We start from the raw sequence: 21,462 nt of genomic DNA, 5'->3' as shown, positions 1-21,462 counted from the left end.
TTAGAAAAATTCCCGACGCCGTGGTAGTTAATCGATTTTAATTTTACAAATTGCAAATGAAGGTACAGTACACTTCTATACGCAAAAAAAAATTCAACTTGCTATCTGCTTTATTTTCAGTTTTGTAACATTTTGAAAAAATGAAATTTTTTTGCGAAAGCTGGATTGCAAAATTTATTTTGCAAAATCTATTAAACCGATATTAATGAGATTTACAGTGTTGTTTTACTATATCATAAAGTTTTTCTAGGTAAAATATGAAGGTGCTAGGCGTAGCATAGATGATTGAAAAACGTAAAATGCGAATACTTGTTTTTATATATTTTCTTCGCAATTATTGCTATTTTGCAACAAGGGTGACTATTTTTTAAATTTTTAACCAATTTTATATTGTAGGAAATTTAATTGCACAACTTTTACGTCAGTACATATTTTCTCGGAAATGAATACTTTTAAAGTTATAATCAAAAAACGAAGAAAAAAATCGAATTTTTCCTTCATTTTTTGACATTTTGATTATTTAAACAATGTTCCGGACCTTTTTGAGAGGGAGGATAACTCAAATATTATTATTTGAGTTATTTTCAAGCAATTTCTGCAAAAAAACTTGAGTCACCTCTCAACGTCCATCTCAAAACATATGGGCCCTGGACTATTAATAAAACCATGCAATATTATTAATAAAACCGCACCAATTAAAAAAGTAAATTTTGTGAAAAAATTACCCATTTTTAATTATTTAAACAACGATCCCCTCATATGAATCATACACTTTCTTGAAAATATGTTTTGTTTGGACCTAAAATTTGATAAAAATTTATTTCAACCTGTACGGAATTACATTTTGATTTTATTTTATTTTATTGGGCTACTACGCTCTGACAAGGTGAGAAGGGGGAACTAAAAAATCTGAAGAATATCTAGAGATGAAAGGATCAATATTATGTGTTGTAGAAATAAAGACAATGGGTCATCAACTTTTAGTAAGTTGTAACACGTGTTAAATCATTTATATATCTACATAATTTTCTTTTAATCAAAAGATAAGACAACTAAAATAGATTTGGTGGGATTGGTATTAAGTTCAAATGGAGTAGGACATAGTATGGTTAATAAATTAAAACAAAAAAATATAAAATCATTTATTGCACTTAGTTTTGATGTATTCCTGGATTTGAACAATACTTTTACCCTTTGTTTCTGGTATCATGACATATATAAAGGTAGCTCCCGCTATACAACATAAACTATTGATCCAAACACACCAATGCATACCCAAATACTCTACCATAAAAGGATAACTGGAGGTAGTGGCGAATGATCCTATACCCAAAACGGTCATGATTAACGATAACGCTTTGGTTCTGATGTCAGGAGTGAATAATTCTCCCATTATTGCCATGGGTATTGGGCCAAGACCCAATGAGTACATCAGAATGAGGTTTATAACACAAGCTAGAGGAAGTAGGTGTATGGATGATATAAAAGAGCATTCTATATACTTTAAGTAGAAATATAAACCTAAAACGAAGTGAGTAATGCCAATACCGATCGATGAAATTAATAACATCGGCTTTCTTCCAGTTCTTTCAATAATACAGGTTGTTAGAAGAAAACTGGACAGTTCTATTGATCCTACTATGATCGACATATGATTGCTATCATATTTGGAACCAGCTGCAATGAAAAGAGGGGCCAGAAATTGTAAGGTCACTAGTACTCCTGATAGGGGCTGCATGGCGACTGGAATTAGAGCTAGCATTAGAGCATATCTTCTTTCTTTTGTAGAAAATACAGATGCCATACTATTTGCCGAAGTACCTGAATCTTTTGCCCGTATCGTTTCTTCTATTTTATACATATCTACCATAATTTCTTTTTCAGTCTTGTTGCTTCTTAGTTTCATTAAAGTTTGTAAACATTCGTTTCTTCTTCCTTTCGATAATGAGTACACTGGAGATTCTGGAGCAAGAAAGAAGAACGCCAAGAATAGTATTAGAGGTCCAGAAAGTAGTAAAGTATAAATTCTAACACTAAAAAAAGATCCTAAAGCGTAACTTAACAGGCTACCAAAAGGCAAAAACACACCCATTAAGCAACCATATTTTGCTCTGTTATGGTCCTCACAGATCTCGGTTAAATACACTGGGTAAATAGTCATAGTGCCGTTGAAGAAAAAGAACAATATGGATCTGGATACTATGATTAATACTATATTATTACTGAAAGCCAACACCGCATTGGCTAGAAAAATTCCTACCGCTAACAGCTGCAACGATCTTTTTCTTCCAAGCAGCTCTGATAAAGTACCAAGTACTAGTGAGCCACCGATCATTGCTAGTGGAGCAAAGCCTGCTATCATGGAGATCTCCAGCGTCGTTGCTGGCCTTCCTATGGGATTATCATCCGAAATATCCGATTTTAATTTGGGAACTACTGGTGAGGTCCAGACTAAGTGAGCACCAGAAACTGCGTTAGTCATTGATCCTAAAATAGAAAGCAAACATTGTTAAAACTTTGACTAGATATGCGGCTAAATAAATATTAAATTATATATCCAAACAAAGCAATCCTCAACAAGACACAAAACTTTTATGCAAGAAATAGAGCTAATAATAAATGATAGAAGAAAACCAACAATATCAATTAGTCCAAGTAATGAAGCTTAAAATAGGGCAAAACCTCGCAATTTTTACAGAATGGATCGATTTGCTTGAAAATTTGAGAGTAAGTAGTGGATAGTCCAAGGATCAAAATCTATATGAGGCCGAAAGGTGCTTTTACCATGGGGGTGGTTGCCACCCCATCTCTGGTGTTGAAATTTTTTATTATATTTTGACCGCAAAAGTTGGTAAAAACATTCATTCCAAGCAAAAAACGTTCTATACATTTTTTTGCTAAAATTAATTGTTTTCGATTTATTCGCTATCGAAAGTGTTAGTTTTATATTGAAAAAATCAATGTTTTTAACAAGTTTTCTGCTAATAACTCCAAAAGTTTTCGTTTTATCAAAACAACTTTACTTAAGAGGATGGGTACGTATTTTCGGCTGCAATGCTATTCAAATGGGGATTCATTTTTTTCGAATCCTGAGAAAACTAGGATTTTTATGTAAGTATTTTTGTAAAATTTAAACGCAAAATGAAAGATTACGTTATTGGCGAGGGCCGAAAGTCCCTGAGACCTTATATAATGTTTATTTTAATAAGTTACAGGGGTGAAAAACTAAGAGAAAATTTAGTGTGATAATTAATTTAAAATATCTCATTCAAAATAAACTTTTTATTTATTCTAAGGGACTTTCGGCCCTCGGTAATAATATAGTCTTTCATTCTGCGTTTAAATTTTTCAAAAATATTTATTGGTTTTTTCAGGATTTGAAAAAAATGAACACAATGTCCGTGGTAATATTTCCAAATCTATTTTTGTCTTACAACGCACTCAGTCGAACAGAATATTGTCAGCATACTGTCAGTCTGACAGTGACAATCACTGACAATTATTTTAAATATTTGAGATGGCATCGGGAATATTTTGAGTTGTTGATTAAATAATATTGATATAATGTATAGTGTATTTGATAAATAATTGATTTAAGACGTGAACTTAATTAAAAAGTTATTTATTGTGTATTATTTGTGGAAGATCCAAGTAGAGAATACAACAGGATAATATATTCTGTGATACAAGTATTTCATTGTTAAAGATGTTCAAAATTGTAAGCGTTCCATAGTAACAATATATGATTAAAAAATCACTTAAACACTTTTCCTCTTTTCTTGATTGAGTATTAGTTTTTGTTGTACATATAAATTATTACAATCACTGAATACATAATTAGTGAAAAAATTATCACATTTATTAACTGAAGTAATAATTTGCAATTATAAAAATAACAGTTATCCAAGAACATTCAAAAGCCATCTCTTTAAATTAATGATGACATTTTCAAGTAGAATGACATACTAGTAATGTTTACATATCCATACCAGTGTGAATTTTTCTACACGTAATTTGCCGTGTAAAGACAGAAAAAGTAGGGATACCCGTAAAATATTTGCGAATTATGTACCGATGACCTTAACAAAAATGTACCTTTTGAAAAAATAAACAAAACCTTTTTTTTTAATTTTCTTTAAGACCAACAGTAATCGAGCTATACTTTATTATATGTTAGCTCTTCTTCGTCAAATGCTAAATATTGTAGTTTCAAAGTCAAAAGACGGGAAAACTATGCATTTTTCGAAGATAACTTGTTCAAACTAATTTAAAGTATTTAAAAATACCTATCTCCAGAAATAAAAAATTAGTCCCTAGCTCAAAAATAAAATGACTTATAATGAAAAAAAGTCCGTCCCTATTTTTTTCAGCGAAAAAGTGATGGGAAGCAACCCCCTAATCATCACCTTATGAATTAGTCATTGACCTTATTTGGTCTTCTTTAATTTATGTACATATTATTAATTGGTTTTAGGAGTTTGAACGGCTTATGATTATTTTTTTTAAAGGAATTAAAAGCGAATAACGTTTTTTTTTTAGTTTCGAAGAAAATGGCTTTTTCTTCAAAATAAAAAGATTAGCATCAGAGATACGGAAAAATGTTTAAATATGAAATTGTAGCGTATTTATTTACGGCAAAAATTGAGTAAGCTATTGACAATTAAATCTTATAATAACATGCAAAAACCATCTTTACCAACCCTTTCAAAGTCACCTCTTTTTGCGACTGAGGATTTTAAAAACATTTAATATTAATAATTTTATAGATCTTGCAAAAACCTACAAAATTATTTTTTACAAAATTTTGTAAGATAAAAAATAAAAAAGTTACCGTTAAAAAATCAATATATTTTTTTTTAATAAAAAAAGGGAGAAATCCAATTGGAAGCATAATAATGTAAGTTAGAGGTGTTTTTAGTCATTAGCCTTATTCCTTCTTCTTTATTTATGTATTATTAACAGATTCTAGAAGTTTGACTGGCTCAGAATGATTAGTCTTAAAAAACTGGAGTTAGAAGCGAATAACGAATTTGTGTAGTTTGGTAAAAAATGCCATTTTTTTCAGAATAGAAAGATTAGCATCAAAGATACGAAAAAATGTTTAAATATGAAATTGTAGGTTATTTAGTTTCCAAGAAATTGTATTGAAATAATTTTTTCTACGGCAAAAATTGAGTGAATCGTAAATGGGTATATTGAAAAACTTTGATTTTTTCGATATAAAACTAACCCTTTCGATAGCGAATAAATCGAAAACTATTAATTTTATCAAAAAAATGTATAGAACATGTTTTGCTAAGAATGAATGTTTTTATTACCTTTTGCGGTCAAAATATAATAAAAAATTTTCACCCCCGAGATGGGGTGGCAACCACCTCCATGGTATAAGCGCCTTTCGGCATTATATAGATTTTGATCCTTGGACTATCCACTACTCATTCCCAAATTTTCAAGCAAATCGATCCATTCTGTAAAAATTGCGAGGTGAAAAGCTTGGGTTCCTGAACTAAATATTAAATTCAAAAAAATATAATATATAAAAGGTTTTTTATAAATCCTTTATAAAAGGTTATTTAAAATAACCTTTTCTGGCTAAATCACAGAACGCTTTCAAAATGAATATTCCATCTTTAATGCTGCTACTAGGCGCACATGTTTCAAGCCTCTAAAAACATGGGTGGAAACCTTTTAAATGTTATTAAATTGGTATTAGATTACATGGTTGCTGATAATTTATATGTTAAAATTTTCAATAGATTCACTTCATGTCAACGTAAACCTTTCAAATGGTGTCTGACCCGGAGACTTAGTTGCTATAGAGACCTTAGGCAACCTAAACCAAAATATCGGAAAGGATCAGAAAAATCAGGAGGTGTATGTTAAAAGATGAGAAAAAGGTCTATTCAGCGCAAGAATAGTAAAAAAATGTATTAAAACATGAAAAGAAGTCCTAATACAATTTGGCGGAAGATAGCCTCGGCCAGTGTCATTAAAGATACTGCTACTGAAAATTTTGTAAAAATGCCAGAAAGGAACTTTGAGAATAAAGAGGCCTGGTAGAGCAGGGCCTGGTAAAAGCAGTTGGATCAGATCATATTTCTGGGAAACTGTGGAGAGCATTAGGAGAGACAGGAACAAGTTGGCTAACATGTTTATTATGGACAATAATAGAATTATGGAAGTTGGACAAATGTCAGAGGAATGGAGAAGCAGTATGTTAGTTACTGTTTACACAAACAAGGGAGATATACAACAATGTACATAAACATAACTATAGGGCCATAAAACTACTTAGTCACACTATAAAAATATGCAAGAATAATAATTGATAGACGGATAAGTGAAGAAACCTAAATATCTGATAATCAGTTTCTGAGATTCTGTAGTGGGCTGGGCACTCGTAAGAAGGGAGTCCCAGTGAACATGTAAAGATTGTGAGAGACATGCATGAGGGAGCAACAATAAGTGTTGTACAGATGTGGCAGAGACTGATAGATTTCATGTGAATGTTAGGACAGATGTGCCACCAAGGCTCGCTGCTTATTCCTTATTTATTCTCGCTAATTTTGAATCAAGTAACAGCGAGACTACAGGGTAACATTATCTGGTGTTTAATGTATGCTATTGGCTGATGATGTAGTGTTAGTAGAAAATAGTGAAAGCGACTTAAGACAAAAACTGGAACAATGAATGCAAACTCTTGAGGAAAAAAGTTTAAAACTTAGTAGGACCAAAACAGATTATTTGAAATGTTAATTTAAATATGAGTTGCTACACAAATAAGAATAAGATGATATCTTTGGATGGTGAAATGTTTGTTCAAAGTAATAGTTACCTAGGATAGGAATTACAGGGTAGTGGTGATGGAGATGCATGCAGTAGAATTAGGGTTGGATGGATAAAGTGGAAGGAAGCGAGTGGTGTGTAGTGTGTTGTGTGATAGAAAAATTCCAATGAAACTAAAGGGAAAATTCGAAGTTGAAGGGAAAAATAGTCATGCGACCGGCTATGATGTACGGATGTGGCGGAAATGAGAATACTTAGATGAATGGGATGAGTGAAGTGTCAAAGAAGGATAAAATTGGGAATGAGTGTATTAGGAGAAGTCTAGGAGTAAATGTAAAGAGAATGATGATGATGATGATGATGAAGGGATATAAAATTTTGGTACACTTTGTAAAACATCTTTTCAAATTAAAAAAAAAATGTGTTATACAACATACTATCTTATTCATTTGCTGTGATTATTATACAATAAAAAATTATTAACACAAGTCATCATTTAATAAATTTGAAACAATGAATGTGTTAAATAAATGATTACTTTGTAATTTCAAATAAAATCGCCGATAATAGTATTTGTTCAACTCTTTTATTAGTTTATCACTAAAAAGAATGTAAATACAATGTTTTTCTATAAAAAAAAATGTAGCTTGAGTATATGCAGCATTTTCTTAATCTTTGCTTGCTGAGAAATAATTTTGTGACGTAGAAATTCAAAATAATATTTTGATAGTAAAAAAAATTTATACTTATATTGTAAAATATAAAAGATAAGCCATAGAAGGACGTCTGGCATTTTTAATTAAATAAAACACAGGAAATGTTGTATGAACAACAACACTACATACGTTATAGAGACTTGAATATGTAGTAATGAGTGATGAGATAATAGAAATGATGAAATTTCGGCACTATCTGAACAAATTTTCTGATAATAAAATTACCAAAGAAAGGAAACCTTGCTTTATGTGAAAATTGGAGACCAATCACCTTATTAAATGTTGCTAGTAAAATAATTGCGAGGATCATCCTGGAACGAATAAAAGACCCCATAAATGGAAAACTTAGAATAAACCAAGCAGGATTTAGGCCGAACAACTCTTATATTCCGAACAAATAAATATTAAAAAATGAGTTAGACAGGGATGTGTTCTGTCACCTACGCTGTTTATAGTAATAATGGATTGGATAATGAAACAGACCGAAAATAAAAGAACATGACTACAATGGGATTATTAAACAAGTTAGCTGACGACATATGCCTCATAACATCAAATGAACAACATATGCAAAATAAAACGACCAGATTAAAAGGCATAGCAAAAATATAAAAACGAATGAATCCCTCTCGTTGGCTGTATACCATAATAAAAATTACATAAGAAGTAAAAATCGGTACAGGGAAAAAACAAGGAATGTCACTTTTTTCATTAATTGTGGCATTTCTCGCCATGTGGTAGCAAAAACTGAGTACTATCGACTAGGCTATCGATTCAGGACAATAAACAGAAAGATCAGTCTATGGGTCATTCCATTTCAAATCACTCAATTTTGGAGCAAAAAAAATTTTGGACCTCCGATTTGTCTGAAAATTGGTATATAGCTTCTGCGGGACGTAAAAATAAGATATTTAAGGTCAAAAAATCTTCTTCTTCTTTTTTTCTCAAAATGTTATTTTATGCGATTTTACAGTGATTTGGTGTTTATTTATACAAATTTGCATTTTCTATCGTAAAGTATCAATGGAAAACATAATATTTTAATAGAAGGAACTCAAAAATGTCACTATATGGCATTATAACAAGTTACTTTGATTCAAAACAAGCTTTTAATCAAATTTTATAGTGTAGAAAACGTTAAAATACCGTTTTTTACAGTTTTCTCCATTCCCAAAATACATCATAATCGATTTGGCTGAAAATTTGCCCACAGATAGACAAAACATAGTACTTTAAGTGGTGAGAAGGATTTGAATTATATTGCAATACCAAAAAAGTTACATGCAATATTACATGCAATATAGTCAAAAATATAGGCGTCTACTGTAAGTAAAATTAACTCGAAAATATCGACCTCACGACAAAAATTGTTAAAAAGAAATTGTTATAATTGCAAATACGATTTATTTGGAACAATTTCAGTTCCTACCATTTTTGTTGAAAAGTTAAAAATGGCGGAGAAATTGAGCAAAACAGGTTCTCCTTTAAAATCAAGATGGCGGCTAACGTAACGGAGGAATTCATTCGTGATTTTAAATTTAGGCTACTATTGACTCCCCTAAAGATCAGAAAAATAAAATTTTGGGCAGCTCGGCATTCAAGGTCAAATGCTATCCCGACTGGACTAATATATACTTTTGGGTCTGATATTACTGCATGTAACTTTTTTGGTATTGTAATATAATTCAAATCCTTCTAACCACTTAAAGTACTATCTTTTGGCTATCTGTGGGCAAATTTTCAGCCAAATCAATGATGCTGTATTTTGGGAATGGAGGAAAATGTAAAAAACGGTATTTTAACGTTTTTTAGACTATAAAATTTGATTAAAAACTTGTTTTGATTCAAAATGACTTGTTATAATGCCATATAGTGACATTTTTGAGTCCTTTCTATTAAAATATTATGTTTTTCATTGATACTTTACGACAGAAAATGCAAATTTGTTTAAATAAACACCAAATCACTGTAAAATCGCGTAAAATAACATTTTGAGAAAAAAATAAGAAGATTTTTTTGACCTTAAATATCTTATTTTTACGTCCCGCAGAAGCTATATACCAATTTTCAGACAAATCGGAGATCCAAAATTTTTTGCCTGAGTGATTTGACATGGAATGTACCCTATATAAATTTTCTAAGAATTTGCATCCAGGCCACTCCAGGCGAAGGACCAGGATTGTTCGCTCGCCACTGAACAAAAATAAGGAATGTTAGCAGTTTTTGGTGCATATTAAATTAATATGTTAATATAGATTCATATTATATTAAGATTATAGAATAAGAATTGCTAGAATTCTTCTAAGAATCTCCTAAGTAGTTTTTAGATATCACAAGAATTAAACATTTATTGATGTGTTATACAGGGTGTCCCGAAAAGATTGGTCATAAATTATACCATAGATTCTGGGGTCAAAAATATGTTGATTGAACCTAACTTACCCTAGTACAAATGTGCACATAAAAAAGTTATAGCTCTATAAAGTTACAAAATGAAAATAAATTTTTTTCAATGTTTCGAAAACTATTAGAGATTTTTTATTAAAAATAGCCATGTGGCATTCTTATGGCAGAAACATCTAAACAAAAAATTATAGTGAAATTTGTGCACCCCATAAAAATTATACGGGGTTTTGTTCCCTTAAACCCCTCCCAAACTTTTGTGTACGTTCTAATTAAATCATTATTATGGCACCAATAGTTAGACACAATATTTTTAAAACTTTTTTGTCTCTTAGTCTCTTTTTGATAAACCAGTTTTCATCGAGATACGGCTTGTTTTTTAATATGTTTACATAAAAATTGTATGGGGGTTTCGTTCCTTTAAACCCCCCAAATGTTTGTATACGTTCGAATTAAACTTTTATTACGGTACCAGTAGTTAAACACAGTGCTTTTAAAACTTTTTTGCTTCTTAGTATATTTTCATATTATAAAAATGCAAATTATAGATTTTTCATATTATTACCTGGTCTCTATAATCGTACTTAACCATATACAAATAGGTGGTGGATTTGACAAATATTCAAAATATCTCGATAAAAACAGGATTTTCGAGAAAGTAATAAGAAATAAAAAGTTTTAAAAACACTGTGTTTAACTAATAATACTTTAACAATGATTTAATACGAACATACACAAAAGTTTAGGGGGGTTTAAGGGAACAAAACCTCCATAAAATTTTTATGGGGTGCACAAATTTCACTATAATTTTTTGTTAATATATTACTGCCGTAGGAATGCCACACGTCTATTTTCAATAAAAAATCTCTAATAGTTTTCGAAACATTGAAAAAAATTGATTTTCATTTTGTAACTTCAAAGGGCTATAACTTTTTTTATGTTCACATTTGTACTAAGGTAAGTTAGCTTCAATCAACATATTTTTGACCCCAGAATCTGTGGTATAATTTATGACCATTCTTTTCGGGACACCCTATATATTATGTATTAAACAATATGTATAAAAAAAAGAATGTGTGTGTACTTTGTACGCACGTAAGAAGTTATACTTCTATTATTTATGATTTCAACGAAATAAATATACTTAAAAGTTCATTTTATTTTATTTAATTAATAAATTAATTTTGATATTACCACTTTCAAATTTTTTGTATTAAAACAACACCAAAAATTAAAAAAAAATGATAACAATCGTCCGTGTCAGGATTTGAACCCGGGACCGCGTTATGTAGTCGAATGCTATACCAATAACCCATCAGGGTTTTGTTTTACGGCTTCTGGGACGTAATTACAAACGACGGTGACAAATAGATCAAGTGAAGTATTAAATAAAAATGTTTAAAATACTTATTATCTTACTCTCAAGGAAGACAAATCCAAAAACATAAAAATTATAATAAATATATTTACTAAAAACACTAATACATTATTTTCAAACCTTAGTTGCGTTGATACATACATAAATTGGATGCTTTAGCAACTAACAACATACTGTCGGTGTGCGCATGCGCCAGGGAATGTAAAAATTCACCCTCGTTCCTAAAGAAGTATAACTTCAAAAAGTGACATTCCTTGTTTTTCCCCTGTACTCTCTTCATTTGACATGTGGACGTATCGAAGAATGCTGAGAATCTCCTGGACAGACAGAATAACCAATGAGGAAGTACTAAGGAGAATACAGAACAGCAGGGAGATACTGGATTCCATTAAAATAAGATAACTTCAATACTTGGGTCATATAACACGTGGTGACAGATATGAAGTCCTAAAATTAATTATGCACGGAAAGATTCAAGGAAGGCGCAGCATAGGTAGGAGAAAAATATCCTGGCTGAGAAATCTCAGAGAATGGTTTGGATGCAGCTCAACTGAACTCTTTCGGGCTGTAGTGTCAAAAGTGAGAATAGCAATGATGATTGCCAACCTTCGTCGCGGAGATGGCACGTAAAGAAGAAAAAGGTCGGGAAGTTTATCAACCATTGCGAAGAATTGCTGATCTATGGGCTTCTGGGAGTAGTAAAAAAGCAAAGACCAGTGGAGACTTGTGGGTAGAACATGCCAGTAAAGGGGTTTGATATTGGTATGACCCAAGACATATAAAGGTAAACACAATGATGATGATGCGAAACAAATTTTAAATTGCTAGTCAATTCTATTTCATTATATTATTGTAAATGTGACAAAAATGTAGACCTTGAGTTCAGCGGTGCTGTGAATGAGAAGACGGGGTAGACCAAAGCTGAAATGGATAGATGGGGTAACACAAAACTTCGTGGTTTTTAAAGACTGTAGCACCGTGATGATGACAATAATAATTTTTAATTTAAAATTTATATTATTAGAGAAGATGTTTGAGAAGAAAAATAAATTTAGGCAGTATAGCGTTGATTATTTGGAGCTCGGCTTTATTTCATCCACGTCAAACCAACATCTGCCATGTGCCTTTTGTACAATAAAGTCTTAAGCAATGATGCTATGAAACCATTCAAACTAAAGCATCATTTAAGAATGTGCCACCCTGATAAAATAAGTAAAGATTATGTTGCACTTTAAAATCTAAAAAAAAAAATCGGAAGAGAAGTACTGTTTTGTATTGATTATCACAGTGAAAGTTCATCTACACTTTAATTAATAAATTATTTTTATAAACAATTGATTGTCATTAAATTTTAAGTAAATAGCTAATTAATTCTATATGTGTATTGCATTTTTTGTCTCTACATTTTTTTTGTTATATACCTATTATTATTTCATCCAAGTCGAACCAACATATGTCCATGTGCCTTTTGTGCAATAAAGTCTTAAGTAATGATGCTATAAAAGGTACTTTAAAAATCTAATAAAAAAAAAGTCTGAAGAGAAGTACGGTTTTGTATTGATTATCACACTGAAAGTTCATCTACACTTTAATTAATAAATTATTTTTTATAAACAATTGATTATTATCAAATTTTAAGTAAATAACTAATTAATTAATATATATTGCATTTTTTTATCTTTCCATATTATAGTTGAATAAATTTATATTCTATAAGAAGAAATGATATTATTTGTTAACATTTATTTTATTTTGAACAAAGAAAATGAAGAAGTGGAGAGAAGTGCAGAGAAAAATAAGAGAAAGGACGCTCAAAAAAGACATGTCACGAGGGCATCAGACAAGCCATGAAAGAAAGGCAGGACAATATTTAGAATTTAAGTATATTTCTCTTGCATAAATGGAGATGTGTTTTAATCAATAACTATCAAACGGGCTAGCAAATTAATTCAAAATGAATTCAAATTTTTTTCCGTTTTTAAATGAATCATAGAGAATAACTTGCCTTTTATATAAGATATTATAAGCAATTATATACATATAATTTAGGGTGACCAACGTCCCGTAAAAACGGGATTGTCCAGTTTTTTAACGATTTGTCCCGGGGTCCCGAAAAAGTCTCTCGGGACGCCTAAATGTCCCGTATTTGCGTTGGGTTGATTTTATGTATTTGACTATATTTTCTCTCTTTAATTTCTCTGCCTCTTTTTATTTCTGCCTCTCTTGTTACATTGTGGCCTAGTATTGTTTTTTATTATTTCTCTCATTATTTTTCTTTCAAATTTCAAAAGGCTATCTTCCTCTTTCTTGTTATTCGTCGCACTGGCGGATCCAGGGGGGTGTCACAAAAAAGTTAATTTGTTGCTATGCAAACTGCAAAATAAGTGAAATATTTTGTTAATAACTATTTGTTACGTTAATAACTACGTTATTTGTTAAGCACTTTTACTAAAACTACTTTAGAACTTTAGTGCTTCACCCAAAGTAGGGTTTTGGGGTACTTAACAAACCCTCAAAATTTGAGACCGATCCATTAATTAGTTTAAGAGTTATTCTAATTGTTTATCCCAGAGACGTTTATTTTGCAAGAACATAAGACAGACAATAATGAAGATAGGGCAATTCTGCGTATGCCAAATGAAAGTAGAAAGGTGATGCTATCAAAATGTACTAAAACACGATAAAAATTATCTAATATAGTCAAAAATCCTAATGCCAAATTTGTGAAATTTTGTAGTTTATAACCATTTAGAATAACTTTAAAAATATTGTCCGTAGAAAAAATCATTTTACATATTAGAAAAGCTGGTATTTTACAAGAATTTTTAAAAATGTAGTTCAATTGGTGACTAGTCGTGGTAAGTAAAGGGGGATCTGGGAGCCGACAAATTAGTTTAAAAACTAAAAAAAGGCAACTTAAAACTACTATCATTTTCTATATCTCAGGATCTACTGAATATATTTTGATCTTTCTTTTTTTAATTTGTATGTAATTTTTCTGTACATTACAAATATGCAATTTTTCTAGATATTTATTAATTAATAAACAGTCTAATTTGTTTAAACAATTTTTGAAAAAATATTTTTTCCCAAAAATTCATGATTTTAATCATACTATCGTTATTATTCATAGAAAAAGTTAAGGTATACTTTAATAAATAAATTATCTTCAATAAATAATTATCTAATAAAAATCATTTATTTATTAAAGTTTACTTTAACTTTTTCTATGATCATTAATGATACTATGATAAAAAAATAGATTTTTGTAAAAAAAAATATTTTTTCAAGAATTGTTTAAACAAATTAGACTTTTTATTAATACATTTTTAAACAAATTGCATATTTGTAATGTACGTAGAAATTACATACAAATTAAAAAAATAAAGATCAAAATCCATTGAGTTGATCCGGAGATACAGAAAATTATATTCGTTTGAAATTGATTTTTCGGTATTTTAACTCGGTGGATTTGTAGGTTCCCCCTAGTAGTTTGAACTACATTTTTGAAATATCGTAGAGGGTGCTGTGAAGGTACAATATTTGTACAAATTCTTTAAGAAAAAATACAAATCCCATTCTTTAAAATGGCGTTAATGAGATTCCTTAATTATTATAAACAAATTAGCTGTGAATTAAAAAAAACATATGGCTAACTTTGTCCCAAATGAACCCAGGCTAATTTTTTTTATTTTCAAATATGTGTTAAAATACTATCTTTTCGAATATATAAAAAGATTGTTTCTATGGACAACATTTTTAAAGTTATTCTAATTGTTTATAAACTACAAAATTTCAAAAATTTGGCATTAGGGTTTTTGACTATATTAATTATTTTTTTATCTTTTTTTAATACATTTTGATACTATCACTCTTCTACTTTCATTTGGCATACTCATAATAGCCCTATCTTCATTATTTTCTGTCTTATCGTATTGAAAAATAAAGGTCTCTGGGATAAACAAATAGAATAACTCTTAAACTAATTAATAAATCGGTCTCAAATTTTGAGAGTTTGTTAGGTACGCCAATACCCAACTTTGAGTGAAACACTAAAGTTCCAAGTTAGTTTTAGTAAAAGTTTATTAACAAATAACGATTTTCATTTATTTTGCAGTTTGCGTAGCCAAAAATTAACTTTTTAACTTTCAAAAATCGGCATTTTGAAGGTTTTTCAATGTTCTAAAAAAACTGAATTTTGTAATTGTATATCTATTTAGCTTTTGAATGGAGTGCAAAAAAAAATCGAAAAAATCGCGATTTGCGATACATTTTCTTCCTATAGGTCTACAATAACTAAAAAAGTAGTCAGCTACCTGGATATTTGAATGTCCCGAGAAAATCCAAAATTACTCTGGACTAATATAACAAAATCGCTGATGCAATCGAAAATGAAATGCAACGGAATAAGTATATATTAATTACAAATTGATGAAGATACTTGTTTATATACCCTTCAGTTCGCAGACGACCAAGTAAATTTGTACAAATGATAAGAAGGACTTGGAATATAATGGCGCGCAAACTAAAGGAGGAATATGAAAATGGGGTCTATACAAGAATATGGACAAAACACAATATTTATGTAATGGCGAAGAAACAACCGAGTCGATTATGGAGAATAATGAAACAATAAAAACATGCGGAAGTTATAATTACTTAGGAGTACTGTTCGACAAAGAAGAAACATATGATGATGACATTACAAACAGAATAAATAAAGCCAGAAGAGTAATTCAATTTTAGATGGAATATGGTGGAGTAAAGACATAGGAAAACAACGAAAAGTAACAATTTATAATACGTGGAGGATTCAAAAACATCAAAAGAGAAAACTAGAGGCTACGGAGATGGACATAACATGAAAGTTATTATAAACAATATAAAATAAAAAAGGATAAAGTCGGACTCAGTTACCCAAATATTTAGCAGTGCCAGACAATTTTGACTAAATTTAACAAAGTACAATCCTCATTTGTTATGATAAATTAATAAAGCTTACCTGCTATAACCATAAATAATAAGAAAAATGTATCAGGTTTTTTCTGTTCAATTTCTATTTTCAACGGCAAATTTTCTATGGAAAAATTTTTCTCCATCATTGCATTCTCGTCCTCTGTATATGATTCATCATTAGATGCAACAGGTTTATTATCCATGGCGAATTATTGTACACATGCACTTTTAAACAACTATTTTTCTTGGTGTTGCAACTCACTCAAAAGTAGGATCGTGTTTATAATACCATCGTATTTTGTTCTTGTTAGCTATACTTGCTGAAACACCAATAATAATAATCTTCATCACTGGATTTTCTAGTACAAACATTTATTCAAGGTTCAAATGAGCAAAAAGTTTGTTCTGATAAGAAACATGTGTTAAATATACATATTTCTATAAACGTACATACTTTTTGTGCTTCATTTCTTTTTTTAAATATATTTTAATTTGAAGAAATAAATTCTTTCCAAATATACAGTGAGGACGTTTAGGTTGTAATAAATTCATTTTCTCGGGAATGCGCCATTTTGAAGAGAAATCCCGAAACAGGTCGATTTTTATTTTTAAATTATGATTTTTTGGCATATATATGATACTAGTGACGTCATCCATTTGAGCGTGTTGACGTAATCGATGATTTTTTAAATGAGAGTAGGGGTGGTGTGATAGCTCATTTGAAAGATTATTTAATGCTCTATTCAGTAATTTAAACATTTACATAACTAAAAGACTAAATTTTCACTCTAATAGCATATAAAACAACATATTGCTATTCTACATCCCACCAGAATGAAAACAATGGGAACCTTCTCTGGTTACACCTCCGAAGCTTCTACAATTTGCAAGCCATACGGATGCTGAGACTAAGGAAGATGAGGGAATTCTACAATTTACAATTCACGTCCCATCTGCTCAGCGCGGTAAAGTTCCAACGAGAATGGTTCCCTTCGTACTCCAATCAGAGTAAATGTAAATCAAAAATGAATAACCATTTTCAATTTCGTTGCAAAACGAAAATACAGCCGAATCATATTCTAGTCCAATCAGAGAGTGCAGCAAGCAGCTCTACCGGTTTTGAAACTTATTAGTCTCTCATCAGGAGGCACATATGCTGCCCTCCCTGATCCAACCAAAACCAACCCCAGCGTGCAGTCCCGGATTGCAACGAACGAAACGGCATAGATGCCCTAGCGGCAACTGCTAGCAAAAAGACTAAGTTTTCACTCTAATGGCATATAAAACAACATAATGCTATTCTACATCCCACCAGAATGAAAACAATGGGAACCTTCTCTGGTTACACCTCCGAGGCTTCTACAATTTGCAAGCCATACGGATGCTGAGACTAAGGAAGATGATGGAATTCTACAATTTACAATTCACGTCCCATCTGCTCAGCGCGGTAAAGTTCCAACGAGAATGGTTCCCTTCGTACTCCAATCAGAGTAAATGTAAATCAAAAATGAATAACTATTTTCAATTTCGTTGCAAAACGAAAATACAGCCGAATCATATTCTAGTCCAATCAGAGAGTGCAGCAAGCACCTCTATCGGTTTCGAAACTTTGACGTTTCGTTCGTTGCAATCCGGGAATGCACGCTGGGGTTGGTTTTGGTTGGATCAGGGAGGGCAGCATATGTGCCTCCTGATGAGAGACTAATAAGTTTCGAAACCGGTAGAGGTGCTTGCTGGACTCTCTGATTGGACTAGAATATGATTCGGCTGTATTTTCGTTTTGCAACGAAATTGAAAATGGTTATTCATTTTTGGTTTACATAACTATTTACACAGGGTGTCAATAAAAATTTTTTTTATTAAATTAAATGAGGAAAAAAGAAGAATGTATGTAATTCATTTAATTCAAAATACATTTTAGTGCTGTTAGAAAACAGAAAGAAATGTTTATTTGACAAATAAATATTATTTTTCGCTTAAGGATAATTTGAAAGCTGCGATTTGGTAATTAATTATCATAAAACGCAATACATGGTCATCAGAATAACAGGAAATTTGGAGGAAAATAAGAACTCAGTAAAAATGGCTCAGAGACTTGGATGACAAATAAAAGAATGAAAAACGGAATAAATGCAATGTGAATGATGTTTTGGAGAAGAAACTGCAGATTAACACTAATAAATGAAGTCACAAATGAACGCAAGAAGAAATTGCAATTGGGGTGGGGTAATAGTCCAAGTAATAAAGCTTAAAATATGACAAAACTTCGCAATTTTTACAGAATGGATAGATTTGCTTGAAAATTTGAGAATAAGTAGTGGATAGTCCAAGGATCAAAATCTATATCATGCCAAAAGGCGCTTGGACCATGGGGGTGGTTGCCACCCCATCTCGGGGGTGGAAATTTTTATTATATTTTGACCAAAAGAGTTGGTAAAAACATTCATTATAAGCAAAAAATGTTCTATACATTTTTTTCCTAAAATTAATAGTTTTCGATTTATTCGCTATCGAAAGTGTTAGTTTTATATCGAAAAAATCAATGTTTTTAATCAGTTTTCTGCTAATAACTCAAAAAGTTTTCGTTTTATCAAAACAACTTTACTTAACAAAAATGGTCCTTTTGAAAAAATAAAGAAGACCGTTTTTTTTTTATTTTATTTAAGACCAATAGTAATCGAGCTATACTTATTATATGTTCGCTCTTCTTCATCAAATTCTAAATATTGTAGTTTCAAAGTCAAAGGACGGGTAAACTTAGCATTTTTTGAGGATACTTGTTAAACCTAATTTAAAGTTTTTAAAAATATGTATCTCCAGAAAAAAAATCTCTAGCTAAAAAAATTAAGTGACTTATAACGAAAAGAATGTCAGTCCCTCTTTTTTTTTCAGCAAAAAAGTGATTGTAAAAAACCCCCTAATCACCACCCTATGTATTGTTAATTAGGTTCTAGAAGTTTGATCGGCTTAGAATGATTAGTTTTTAAAGAAATGGAGTTAAAAGCGAATAACGAGTTTTTGTAGTTTGGTAAAAAAAGCCATTTTCTTTAGAATAGAAAGATTAGCATCAGAGATACGAAAAAATATTTCAATTTGAAATTGTAGCTTATTTAATTCCTAAGAAATTGGTTTGCAAAAAATTTTTTACGGCAAAAATTGAGTGAGCTATTGACAATTAAAACTTGTAATATCATGCAAAAACCACCTTTACCAACCCTTTCAATGCCACCTCTTTTTGCGGCTGAGAATTTTAAAAAGATTTAATATTAACTTTTTTAACGAATTTTCTAAAATAAAATATAAAAAGGTTACGGTTAAAAAACCAATATATTTTTCTGAAAAAAAAAGGAGAAATTCAATTGGAAGCATAATAATGTAAGTTAGCGGTATTTTTAGTCATTGACCTTATTTATTCTTCTTTATTTATGTATTATTAATAGATTCTAGAAGTTTGACTGGCTTAGAATGATTAGTTTTTAAAAAACTGAAGTTTAAAGCTAACAACGAATGTTTGCAATTTGGTAAAAATGCCATTTTCTTCAGAACAGAAAGATTAGCATTAGAGATACGAAAAAATGTTTAAATATGAAATTGTAGTTGATTTAATCCCCAAGAACGTGGTTTGATAAAATTTGATATAAACTTGGTTTGATAAAATTTGATATAAACTTGATATGATAAAATTTCCCAAAGTTTGTTAAAAATCTCATAAAATACGGTAAAAATTGAGTGAATCGTAAATAAGTATATCATCGAAAAACATTGATTTTTTAGATATAAAACTAACACTTTCGATAGCGAATAAATCAAAAACTATTAATTTTATCAAAAAAATGTATAGAACAATTTTTGCTTAGAATGAATGTTTTTATTAACTTTTGCGGTCAAAACATAATAAAAAATTTCCACCCCGAGATCGTTTGGCAACCACCCCCATGGTAAAAGCGCCTGTCGACCTCATATAGATTTTGATCCATGGACTATCCACTACTTATTCTCAAATTTTTAGGCAAATTGATCCATTCTGTAAAAATTGCGAGGTGAAAAACTTTTGTTCCTGGACTATAAAGGACAAATAGAATATGATATGTAAAGCCACAGATAGAAGTAAATTATTTAGCTATTTTTAACGGCAAAAATTACATACCTGTTTTTTAAAAAATGTTTGTTGTTGTAAATTGTTGAATAATTCCAAAATACGTCAAAAACTTTAACACTGTAAATTCGAAAAATTTAATTCCAAATTATGCACGTAACAAACATACTAAACTCCTTAAGATTTAACCGTAAACTCAATCAAAGACAAGAAAAGGAAAGTTTACAATTAATTTCTTTTAATGTGATAAAACATCATTAAATAAATATTATGATGAATCGTATCTTAATTGGGTTTTCCAAACAAAAATGTGTTGATAACAATGAGGAGAATGATAGAGGGTGTGAGAGAAATATTGCTGTGGGGTGTAATGGTATTATTTGCATAAGTGCTAAGGAACACTAATGTTAACTAATATTAATTAAAAATTTTAAACTAAAAAAACAACTTATCTTTGTAATTCGGTTTGTATCTGTAGTATATTTGTCCGTGAGTATATCTAGTGTTACGGACAGATTTTTGAAAATCTATATAGATAAAACCACAAATAAATTTTTTTTAAAAAATGAAGAAAAAATTAGAAAGAATAATAATTATAAGGAAATATAATAATAAGGAAAATCTACATACACCATAAAATATTAATTGCTCCTTACTTATTTTCGTGTATTTATTTAAAGAGCACCATTATTAGAATTTGAACTCCGTTATGATTGAACTGAATTAGTACACAAAACAAATTCACTTTAAAGCTTCTTGAATTTCCTAATACTGTTAATGAGCACGTAAAATTAGTGTTTGTATTTTATTTGTCTTTGTTTTCATTCCCTTGAAAAATTTTATCAGTTTTTGAAACAGCCTGATAAATATTTTGGCAGTATTTATTTTTATTTTGGTGTTTTATATTATCTTTTTATGATTACCAAATACCGAAATATTTACAGTTGTAAAAATTTTTTAACCCAACAAAATTGAACGTGATAATTTGGGTGATTTGTATAAATCGAATAGTGATATCAATACAAAATAATAATTGACATATATACCAAAATATTATGTTATTATAATTGTATTAATGCTAGGGGAGCTAAGTATGCTAAATTTGCAGTCACTCGAGCGTTATGGGG

The 21,462-nt window shown here is 30.2% G+C and overlaps 1 protein-coding gene across 3 annotated transcripts; it reads right to left on the bottom strand.

Moving 5' to 3' along the window:
* Window positions 1-1,128: 1,128 nt before the first annotated feature.
* On the bottom strand, window positions 1,129-21,117 carry LOC114334437 (facilitated trehalose transporter Tret1). 3 transcript variants are annotated; one of them, XM_028284475.2, is made up of 3 exons: window positions 20,966-21,117; window positions 16,286-16,559; window positions 1,129-2,487 (listed from the first exon to the last, which is right to left on the bottom strand). In XM_028284475.2, the coding sequence occupies exons 2-3, from the start codon at window positions 16,440-16,442 to the stop codon at window positions 1,139-1,141; spliced, it is 1,506 nt and encodes a 501-aa protein (XP_028140276.1). In that variant the 5' UTR covers window positions 16,443-16,559; window positions 20,966-21,117; the 3' UTR covers window positions 1,129-1,138. The 3 variants fall into 3 exon arrangements, with proteins under 3 accessions (XP_028140276.1, XP_028140278.1, XP_028140277.1); XM_028284477.2 differs by having other exon boundaries at window positions 20,992-21,108; XM_028284476.2 differs by lacking the exon at window positions 20,966-21,117 and adding an exon at window positions 20,387-20,528.
* Between the last annotated feature and the right edge of the window lie 345 nt (window positions 21,118-21,462).

The sequence above is a fragment of the Diabrotica virgifera genome, chromosome 8, assembly GCF_917563875.1.
Source record: "Diabrotica virgifera virgifera chromosome 8, PGI_DIABVI_V3a".
NCBI classification, from domain to species: Eukaryota; Metazoa; Arthropoda; class Insecta; order Coleoptera; family Chrysomelidae; genus Diabrotica; species Diabrotica virgifera.
Note: the sequence above shows the minus strand (reverse complement) of the source record. Positions and strands in the feature narration are given on the sequence as shown.